The sequence below is a fragment of the Nicotiana sylvestris genome, chromosome 2 (genome assembly GCF_000393655.2).
Source record: "Nicotiana sylvestris chromosome 2, ASM39365v2, whole genome shotgun sequence".
NCBI lineage: Eukaryota > Viridiplantae > Streptophyta > Magnoliopsida > Solanales > Solanaceae > Nicotiana > Nicotiana sylvestris.
In genome coordinates, this window is record NC_091058.1 from 98149104 (window position 1) to 98161065 (window position 11962).

The window sequence follows — 11962 nt, forward strand, 5'->3', positions numbered from 1 at the left end:
TGGGAGAAGTGTCATTTCATGGTCGATGAAGGCATTGTCCTTTGCCACAAAATCTCAAAGAATGGAATTGAAGTTGACAATTCAATGATTGAGGTAATTTCTAAACTTCCACCTCCAACTTCGGTGAAGGTTGTGCGGAGTTTCTTAGGCCACGCGTGGTTTTACCGGCGTTTCATCAAAGATTTCTCCAAGGTGGTGAACAGGTTCGGCAAGTTTCTCGAGATGGATGCTAAGTTTAACTCCAATGATGATTGCATGAAATATTTTGAATTGTTAAAGTTCAATTTGACAACTACTCCCATCATCACCACTCCAAATTAGAGTGTCCCTTTTGAACTCATGTGCGATGTAAGTGACGTAGCGGTTGGGGCTATTTTGGGGCAACACATCGACAAGATTTTTCATCCGGTCTACTATGGTAGTAAGACCATAAATAGTGACCAAGTCAATTATGCCATTGATGTCGTCCAAGTCACACCCTATATTTGAGACAATGAAACGGTCGATGCAATATTAATACCCAACTTCGAGTCGGGGTTGAATTCCACAAGGAGCTATGTGATTGGGATTTAGGAGTATATATTACGTTATATGATCTTGAACTATCCTAAATTTCACTTCCACAAACTTGATTGGTTTTATAGCTAAATTAAACTAAGATTGCAAGTAATTGATTCAAACAAAGAAATGATGTTTTTGGTTGTTTTTCAAATGTTGTAAAAGGACTAGGGTTGTAACCATGACCTAGGTGTTTGGCTAATGGGATAAAAACCTTTATGCTGTTTTGTTGAACCGAGTGTATTATAGCTCACAACACTGCGTTGTCCACTCAATACCTCTCGGTTAGAGAATGGTTTTTGCCCAATTTGACTTTCTCAAGACCAAATGGTTATCTATCGAAACAGTTGATAAGAGCTCAAGTTGGGTTGTTACTATCTCTAGTTTGAACCCTTTAATTGGGTTGATCAATTTCTCAATTGACCCAATTTCTTGTAAGCTATGTTGACCTAGACTAGGTTTCTCTTTCTAAAGAAGAGACTAAGTCAAAAACACATAAATCGATGTTTGAAACCATTAATTCACAAATAATGCATAAACCTAGCTAAATAACAAACACCAATTCATAAACAAGCATAAAATTAATTACCCATAAGGTTTACACACTAGGGTTGGGTCACAACCATAGCTAAGAATCTCGCTACTCATAATGGGTAATGAAGAAAATAGAGAAGAAATGATAATTAAACTCATATTGCAAGATTAAAAGACAAAAATATAATGTTTATTTACTAAATAAGCTAAAGTTGCCTAAAGCAATATAGAAAAATGGCTGGAGATGTTCAAATATTCAAAACTTAACCTAATTTCGTGAAAGAAGTCTATTTATACAAAGTTGGAAATTTCTGACAAAATTGCTCTTTCGGAGGTTCCGCAGCCGCAGAATTCTATGTGCGGTCCGTACTTCTTATTCAGTTGTGGTAGGATCTTGTCAGCGGCCACATGTTGCTTGTTCTGTGGTCTGCACAATAGTGAGTGCGACCGCATGGGTCCTTTCTATGAATCGCACAATTCTGAGTGCGGCCGCATGGCTAAGTTCTGCGGCCGCACAATAGTTGTTCGGTCCGCACTTCCTTGAGGCTTGAACTGAGACTTCTCTGAACTTGAACTCTTTGATGTCTTTTTCGGCCACACAATAATTATGCGGTCCGCACATTGCTCTTACGTTCATTTGGATTTTCTTTGCATTCTGCGGTCGCAGAAGGAATTCTGTGGTCCGCATATTGGCCTTTTTCCTGCTTTTTGTTCTTGAGTTCAATTTACTCTTTTTTGAGATGGATTTCATCTTTGTGGCTCATTTTCTAACACTCCTTCATTTAAGCACATTTCATCAGTTTTCGAGAATACAATTAAACACTTTTGGACAAAAACGAAAGTATAAAGGCGTAATAAGTAGCCAAAATCTCAGCTTATCAACTCCCCCAAACTTAAGCTTTTGCTTGTCCTCAAGCAATTAAAGTAATTCCCACCTCCACATATTAATAGCTTTTCCAACTAATCTAAGGTGTATCAAACACATATCAATTGGGACCAATAATTACCAACAACACTTATGAATTATTAACAAGACAATGATTTGAAGTTTTGAGCACCAACAGTTCTAATATGATACTTGGGCATCAAGGGTTGACTTTTTTCATCAAGGAAGCTCGCTCTTTTATGTAGGTCATTGTGGATCCCAAACTCTTCCTCCTCTACTCTCCGTTAGCATATCTCACTTAAGAATGTAGAACACAATTCAAGGTTTTCTGAAAAGTTTGCTTATCTCTCTCAAAAGTATGTCACAAGTATTGCTCTAAGTACCATATGCTTGCCCCTCATGTAAATCACCACTAATGAAAGTTCACGTGGCTTGAAATAACGTAGGGCTTTTCCAAAATATAATGAAGGCTTTTGGACAACAGTAGGGAATGTTGGAATAGAAACGGGTTCATCTTTTCTTTAGCACTCCATTTTTCTATTTTTGGCTAATGTGTTGCTGACTCTTTGTGTGATTTTTTTTATTTTTCTTAGGGGAACTAGAGAGACTTGACATCACGTTTTCTCGGTTATGATATTCATTTTCTCCTTCTTTGTTTTCTCCATGCTCTGAATAATTGCTTTTCTTTGAATCCCTTCAACTCTTCACTTTATTCACTTTCTTTTTGCATTTTTCTTTTGTTCTTTCTTTCTTTGTTCTTTGCCTTTCCTTTTCTTCTTTTTTTCTCTTTTTGTGCCTTGATACCACTTTTAAACTTCTCGTATCTCCCTCAAACTTATGTTTTAGCCAATTGCTTCTCTAGAGTGTTAAGGAAAGCTTGGGCGCCAAGAGAGGGTCACTACAAAATGGGTAACAGCTTGTAACGTGGTTATCGAATGAGAAAGGTCTTAGGCTCAAATGGGTTGACTAGGGATAGAAACATTGGTGGGACATGGAAAATTTCAAGGGAATCAAGGAGAGCCTACAATCACTTTTCAAGCCAAGCAAAACTTATAATATCTCCTAGAAACACAGTCAAGGCAAGTTCTAGACCATTCGCACGGGTACTTGGACTTGCAACAAAAATCTCACTTCTCACATAACTGGATTATTAAAGAGGGTAGAGTCGAGGGCCCACAACAACCATATTCAAGATTGAAAATCACTAATGGTTCAACTAAACCACTCAATGATTGCTTAAGTCAACACAAGAGTCAAAAGGTCACTAACTAAAACTATTTCTTTTCATGAACTTATTTTTTATCATAAGCACATAGTTAAGTATGTTGGTACCAAGTGAAGCATGCTCAACTCTTCTAGTTCAACTTAATTAGGCTCTTTTATTCATTATTACTACTATTCTAATTAAAACATAAAAACGGACTTAATCCCTTAAGAAGGTTATCACGCCACAATCGTTGGGAAGAATCACCATGTTCACACAAAAACCACCTTTGGGAAGAACCGTGGAATTAAGAAAACCAAAGGCTTATTGATCACTTAAACATTGAAGAGAAGCTACTAAATTAAAAAGAAGCTATCAAAATAAATAAGAAGCTATGAGATTAAACATCACTACTAAGAAAGTAAAATAAAGAAGCTATAGAGTAAACTACTGAGAGCATAAATGAAATGAATATACAAGATGAGAGAGGAGAAAGAGAATATATATATCAATAGAGAGGGAAGAAAATATACATAAATGAAAAGATGAAAATATTATCAGTTATTTACATGCCAATGTCATCAAAATCAAATAAACTCCACCCCCCGAATAAAAGTAAGCATTGTCCCCAATGCATAATAAAATAAAAACAAGGAAGGAAAGAGTAAAGAGGACTCCCTATGTGGTCTCGGTGTCCAATTGTATCTCATCGTCTTCTGCTCGGGGAGTAGCTGGGTTGGGTAAGATCAGTAACACTGCCTCAGCAATGCAGGGAGCGAGGTCTGGCTCCTCAGACTGGCCAGTTAGTGCCTCTGATGCCTCTGGTGCTGCTGCTGGTGCTGACTCGATCAGTAGATCAAGTGGAAAATCCCCAACTGTAGCTATCTTGGTCACCTCTTGTGCCAACTTATCAAGTGATATCTTCGAGGCATGGGATTTCCTCAGCTTCTTCACCTGTTTCCCTAGCTCCTCAATTGCACCCCCATGTGCCACCAGAGTTTCCATAATAGTCTTCTGGTTTTCCAGAATCTTCTTCAAAGTATCCTCCACTATGGGAGACATCTGGGGTGCTGGGGTAGAAGACTGTGCTGCAACAACACTGGATAAGTTAGCCATCTTTGCAGTAGCTGTTTGCATCCAGATGTTGATACTTGCCAGAGTTTGGGAGACTCTTAGCGGTGTAAGGGGATAAGTAGAAGATAAAAGCACTGATGTTGCTGGTGGCCCTGAAGATGAAGGTGGAGGAATGTCAGCCGTACTGCTAGAAGGCTCGGCTGAAGTGGCAGGTATGTCAGCTAAAGGTATAGCTGCTGAAGCTGTAGCTACTACCGAAGAATCTTTAGACTGGACCACGGTAGTAGTTGACTAAGCCTTTTTCTTGTTCCTTGGGTCCTTGAGAGAGTACCATGAAAAGGGATGCTTTGCCCAAACATTTGTATCAAAGTTCCTTGACTCAACTCCTGCATCCGTGAGATATTATGTGATGGTGTTAGGATACCGGTAGGAACTCTCACATTGCCTACCTATCAGAGACATGTTGGCCAACATGATGGCACCTTCATTGATTAGTTACCCGGCCATGATTGATACAACCAAGACTGCCCGAGGGATTAGAAGAATATTTTCATTTCGGCTTGGATCTATCCGATTGCAGACAAATGTTTGCCAACCCTTGGCTTCAAAGTTGAGGGTGTTCCACTGAATGGGAACCCCTGCTGTGATCCATGATGGTGGTGGTCCTGGAGCTGCTAATATCTTGACTAGTCAAGGGAGAGCCACATCACCCATTTGAAATTTCTCTAGGTATTTTACGGGCTCCACATCCTCGAGCCCCAAGTAAGTGTTTAGTGAGGTTTGATCAAATCGAACTTTTAGATTCCTTGTCTTTGTCACCTTAGTCCCCTTTTTGAAATGTGCCACATTGGCATAGAATTCCCGGACTAAGTGCTTCTTTGCGTCCACCACGCTTTGAGTGAACCATGTCTACCTTTTTCTCTCCCAAAATTGTCTTGCCACATTCGGGTTGTATCTATCCTAATCCTTCAAATCAAATTTACGCTCAAGTGTGAGCGATCTTTGGGTCCATAATTCTCGGAACCTGTTGAAAGCATTCAGGCTCATGAATCTGTCTTCCCAGAATTCTTTCTTTTTCGATCTCTCTAGGCCGGCAACTCGGCTATCACCCCCTCGACCGTCATCAGGTATAGTGTTTGGTATATCATCATCATCATCAACTGGAATAGGTGTTGTGGGGGCATGTGAGAAAGAAGGCTCTGAACCTTGGATATCCTCTTTCGAACCCTCAGAAGAGCTAGATGAGGAAGAAGACTCATCTCGGAGTTTTTGTCTACCCAGAAACTATTTTTGTTGAGATTGTGCATCGGGTTGTTCTTGCACAGAATTGCCCTATGAGGATTCCCTAGACGGGAAATATTCACTGGACTTTGCAGGCTCTGGGGCTCTATTGGCAGTTGCCTTCTTGGTTATCACTTGTTGGATAGAGAGTGGTAGGTTGCTCTTGCCTCGGCCTCGGGAGGGTTCACCCCTCCATTTGGATGTATTTCCTCTACAACGAGATCTCAACATTGTCTACAATTCATAGAAACAAGATTCAGTTAATTCCAACTTCATAGTGTAAAATAGTTGCAGATAGTTGCAGGAAAAACAGAAACAGGGTCAAGAAGTGTGGTCCGCATAATAGTGAGTGTGACCGCACAAAGGCAAGTGCGGACCGCACAATTTTGAAGTGCGGCTACATCCCTGATTCTGCGGTCCGCACAATTTCTTGTGCGATCGCACAATTTAAAGTGAGGACCGCACAATTGAAGTGCTGATGGCACAATTTTGAGTGTTGCCGCACAATTCCAACATCAAACTGGCAACTCTCTGATATTAGAAAATTGGTCGATCTGTGGCCGCATACAGTTTTCTTCGATCGCAGTCCAATTTCTGCGGACCGCATAATTTTGAGTGCGCTCCAAAGAATTAAATAACACATTTTTGCCCTAACTTAAGGATCTGCGGACCACACAATTTCTTGTGCGGTCGCACAATTCAAAAAAAATTGGCAGTTACATTAGGGTTCTAACTTCAAAGCAAAAATTGTACAAGGTAATACCAATTAAACATGATAACTAGTTTACCCATCCCCCAAATAGCAAGTAGGAAGTTGCCCAATGCATTAACGCTCAACATGATGATGAATTTTATAATTAGGGCTCAAAAGAACTCAACTAATTAAGAACAAAATTAAGAAAATTTAAAAATCTAAGGATGGATTGAACATACCAGTGATGTAGTGATGCACAGAAGAATCAAAGAGATGAAATGAATGATGGATGCTTGAATAAATTTAGTGCACATTGCTTTTTGCCTTTGTTAATGTTTAGAGTGTTTAAAGTTTGAACAGGAGCATGAATCCCTCTATTTATACTTAACGCACAGTGGCAAGGGTTACAAGATGAGTGCGGTCCGCACAATTTCATGTGCGACTTCACTCATATACCTGATACCAATATAACCTTCGATGATTTTGCGGTCCGTACATTATTGAGTGCGGTTGCAGAATTTGTGCAGACCGTACAATTCCTTGTGCGGCCGCAGATTGACCCCTTTTTCTGTTAGACAAACTTCAAAGAGTTTGCATTTTTGGGTCTCCAGTTTTGCAGCCGCACAAATGCAGATTTCTTTTTGTTGTGGCATTCAAGATTGTGCGGTCCGCACAGTAAATGTATGGTCCGTACTTTCTCAATACTTAGCCATTTTTTTCTGGGCACAGTCACTGCAAAGCACACTCATTCATATATACACTTCAAAACTAGTTAGCAAAAAATAACACCTATCTAAAGAAGAAGAAAAAGATAAAGAAAAAGACACATGTGTTGTTTCCCAAGAAGTGCTGATTTAACGTCGCGACACGATGCGGATTACCAATCACTTAAAATAAAGAATCACCACGACGTGTCCATCATCAACTTTTTCAAGATAGTGCTTCACCTAGTGCCGATTGACTATAAACATTTAATCATTCTTATTATTCAAATCCAATGCACCAAATGGTGTCACACCAACAACCTCAAACGGACCACTCTATTTTGACTTCAACTTTCCCGAAAACATCCGTAACCGAGAATTAAACAATAGCAGAAGATCACCTTCGTTGAATTCCTTGTTCTGAATGTACTTGTCATGGAGGTACTTCATCTTCTCCTTGTATAATGATGAACTTATATATGCATGGTACCACAACTCATCTAGCTCATTCAATTGTGCCACCCTTAAGTTGGCGGCGACATCCCATTCAAGGTTCAACTTCTTCAAAGCCCACATTGCCTTATGCTCAAGTTCCACTGGAAGATGACAAGCTTTCCCGAACACCAGCTGGTATAGAGACACCCTAATCGGTGTTTTGTAAGCCGTCCTATAAGCCCATAGATCATCATCAAGTTTCTTCGACCAATCCGTCCGGTTCGCATTCACTGTCTTTGACAAAATACTCTTGATGTTTTGGTTGGAGACCTCCACTTGTCCACTTGCTTGAGGATTATAGGGGGTCGTAACTTTGTGAGTGACACCATACTTGGTGAGTAAGGCATCGCAAGCCTTGTTGCAAAAATCCGTAACCAAGAATTAAACAATAGCACAAGATCACCTTCTTTGAATTCCTTGTTCTGAATGTACTTGTCGTGGAGGTACTTCATCTTCTCCTTGTATAAGGACGAACATGTATATGTATGGTACCACAACTCATCTAGCTCATTCAATTGTGCCACCCTTAAGTTGGCGGCGACATCCCATTCAAGGTTCAACTTCTTCAAAGCCCACATAGCCTTATGCTCAAGTTCCACTGGAAGATGACAAGCTTTCCCGAACACCAACCGGTATAGAGATATCCTAATCGGTGTTTTGTAAGCCATCCTATAAGCCCATAGATCATCATCAAGTTTCTTTGACCAATCCGTCTGGTTCACATTCACTGTCTTTGACAAAATACTTTTGATCTTTCGGTTAGAGACCTCCACTTGTCCACTTGCTTAAGGATTATAGGGGGTCGTAACTTTGTGAGTGACACCATACTTGGTGAGTAAGGTGTCGAAAGCCTTGTTGCAAAAATACGAACCCCCATCACTTATGATAGCCCTTGGAGTACCAAATCATGTAAAGATATTCTTCTTCAAAAATGCCACCACACTCCTTGCTTCATTGTTGGGCAAGCAATGACCTCAACCCATTTAGACACATTATCAACCGTGATTAGGATGTAGGTGTTCCCAAAAGAGCTCAGAAACGGACCCATGAAATTAATACCCCACACATCAAAAATGTCAATCTCCAAGATGGTGGTGAAGGGCATTTCGTTTTTCTTTGAGACTCCACTAGCCCTTTGGCATTCATCACAATGCTTGACAAGATCACTAGCATCCTTGTAGAGAGTGGTCCAATAGAAACCGCAACTTAAGACTTTGGTAGCCATTCTTGTTCCAACATGGTGACCACCATAAGGGGAAGAATGGCAAACCCCAAGAATTTCAACTTGTTCCTCTTTCGGTACACAACTTCTTATCATTCTATCAGTATAAATTCATAAAAGATACGGCTAATCCCAATAGTAGTATTGACAATCTCGCTTGAGCTTCTTCCTTTGATTTGAAGAGAACTCAATCGTAATGATACCACTCACAAGATAATTTTCCAAATTCGCGAACCAAGGCATATCCTTCATAGAAATATCCAAAAGTTGCTTATCGGGGAAAGAGTCATTGATTTCAAGCCCATCATGCAGCCTCCCCTCCTCCTCCAAACGAGATAAGTTGTCCGCTACTTGGTTTTCACTCCCTTTCTGATCTTGGATATCAATGTCAAACTCTTTCAATAGAATTACCCATCTCATAAAATGGGCTTTAGAATATTTCTTGCTCATGAGATAGCGAAGTGCCGCATGATCCGTATGAACAATCACTTTTGCACCCATCAAGCACGGGCGAAACTTTTCCATAGCAAACACAATGGCAAAAAACTCTTTCTCTGTAATGGTGTAGTTAACTTGGGCACTGTCATGGTTTTGCTTTCATAATAAACTGGATGAAATATCTTGTTGATGCATTTCCCCAAAACGACATCCACCGCTACATCACTTGCATCACACATAAGCTCAAAAGGAATACTCTAATTTGGAGCGGTAATGATAGGAGTTGTAGTCAACTTGAGCCTTAGCAACTCAAAGGCCTTCATACAATCCTCATTGAAATGGAATTTTGCATCCTTCTCCAAAAGCTTACATAAGGGGTTTACCACTTTGGAAAAATCCTTGATGAAATAGTGAGAGAACCCCGCATGACCCAAGAAACTCCTCACTCCCTTCATGGATGTCGGAGGTGGAAGTTTAGAAATCACCTCTATTTTTGCCTTATCGGCCTCCATTCTTTGAAATTTTGTGGCCGAGGACAATGTCTTCCTCAACCATGAATTGATATTTCTCCCAATTCAATACCAAGTTCGTCTCTTCACATCTTGTCAAGACCTTGTCCAACTTTGCTAGACCATCATCAAAGGAATCCTCAAGTACCAAAAAGTCATCCATGAAGACTTCAAGAAAATCCTCAACCATGTCTATAAAGATTGCCACCACACACCTTTGAAAAGTCGCTGGTGCATTGTATAACACAAATGGCATCCTTGAGAATGAGAAAGTACCATAAGTACATGTGAACGTAGTTTTCTCTTGATCCTCCGGAGCAATGAGAATTTTATTGTAGCGGGAATACCCATCAAGGAAACAATAGACAGCACGACTGGTCAATCTATCAAGCATTTTATCAAGGAAGGGAAGAGGCAAGTGATCCTTCCTTGTGACTTTGTTGAGCTTGCGATAGTCCATACACACTCTCCACTCGATCACCGTTCTTGTAGGAATCAATTCATTCTTATCATTGGTGTCCATCGTGATGCCCCCTTTCTTTGGGACACATTGGACTGGAGAAGTCCACGAACTATCGGAGATTGGGTACACAACCCTGACATCTAACCACTTGATGACCTCCTTCTTGACCACCTCTTTCATGGCTTCATTGAGTCTCCTTTGATGTTCAATGGATGGTTTGACACCTTCATCCAAATTAATCTTGTGCATGCAAAATGCAGGGCTTATCCCCCCGGATATACGCCAAAGTCCATCCAATAGCTCTCTTCCTCCTTTGTAGCACCTCCAATGTGGACTCTACCTGTATGTTAGACAAACAAGAAGAAAGAATAACCAATAAAGTAGAATAAGGGCCAATAAATTCATACTGAAGATGTGGAGGCAATGACTTCAACTCCAAAATGAGAGGCTGCTCAATTGAAGGCTTTGTTGGAGGAGTGGTTCTATTCTCAAGATCTAAGGACAATTTGCAGGGCTCATAAGTGTACTACCCCATCCCTTGCAAAGCATTCACACATTCCACATAACCCTCCATTTCTTGATCATCACAATTGAGCAATACAGACTCTAAAGTATCATCAACATTCACCATAGCACTTGTTTCATCAATAATCACATCGGTCACCAAATCCACAAACGAACAAACTTCATTGCTATTCGGTTGCCTCATAGATTTGCACACATGGAAAACTACCTTTTCATCACCCACCCGGAAAATGAGCTCACCGGCTTCCACATCAACAAGAGCCTTCCCCGTAGCAAGGAAAGGTCTACCCAGAATAATCAGCATCTCATAGTCCACTTCACAATCAAGAATCACAAAGTCTGCCGGGAGGATGAATTTATCGCCACAAACCAACACATCATCAATAATACCCAACGGTCTATTCATGGTATCATCCGCCATTTCCAACCTCATAGATGTGGGTATTTGTTACCCTATCCCCAATGTTTTGAAAACCGACTAGGGCATCAAGTTGATACTTGCCCCAAGATCACATAAAGCTTTAGCAAAGTTGGCACTCTCAATGGTACAAGGGATAGTGAAAGCACCAGAATCTTCCAATTTAGGAGCCATTGAGTGCACAATTTCCCTCACTTGATGAGTCATCTTGATAGTTTCACTATTCATCGATCTCTTCTTTGTCACCAAGTCCTTCATGAACTTTGCATAACCTGACATTTGCTCCAAAGCCTCAACCAATGGAAAGTTGATAGACTCTTCATCATGTCAATGAACTTTTTAAACTAGTTCTCACTATTTTTCTTGGCAAGCCTTTGAGGGTATGGAGGAGGAGGCCTTGGCATTGGTGTCTTAGTCTTTGGCACTACTGGCTCCGATATGTCAACAATGTATTCCCTAGACAGTTTCACTTCCTCATGAGTATCCTCCACATTGTCATCAATACCAATTCTCACCTCTTCATTTGCTTGCACTTCATTTTTCGGGATCTCATCTTGTTGTATCAATTGCTCATCATGCACAAGTTTCTTTTGATTTGACGTAGTTGCATCCCCACCTTTTCCACTCCTTGTAGTAACGGCCATGTCATGTGCCATGTGTTCCCACCCTTTGGGTTCACTACCATATCACTTGGTAGTGCCCCCTTAGGACGAGTGTTAAGCTTGCGAGATTTTCCCCAATTGAACTTCTAAATTACGAATTGAAGTGTTGTTGAGGGTAATTGAGCATCGGAGTCGGCATTCTTCTCCATCATTTGTTTGAACATGTTCTCTATTTGGATCATCTAATTTTTGGAGGAACTTGAACTTTGGAAATGATAGGAGGTGGATTACTCGGTTGTTGATATATCGAGGGCCTTTGAAAGCCCGACCCCCGATTGTTGTTGTTGTTCCACCC

General features: G+C 40.6%; 1 protein-coding gene across 1 annotated transcript; it reads right to left on the bottom strand.

The window, feature by feature from the left end:
* Positions 1-11065: 11065 nt before the first annotated feature.
* LOC138885298 (uncharacterized) lies at positions 11066-11661 on the bottom strand. Its single transcript, XM_070166232.1, has 2 exons — positions 11361-11661; positions 11066-11277 (listed from the first exon to the last, which is right to left on the bottom strand). The coding sequence occupies exons 1-2, from the start codon at positions 11659-11661 to the stop codon at positions 11066-11068; spliced, it is 513 nt and encodes a 170-aa protein (XP_070022333.1).
* Between the last annotated feature and the right edge of the window lie 301 nt (positions 11662-11962).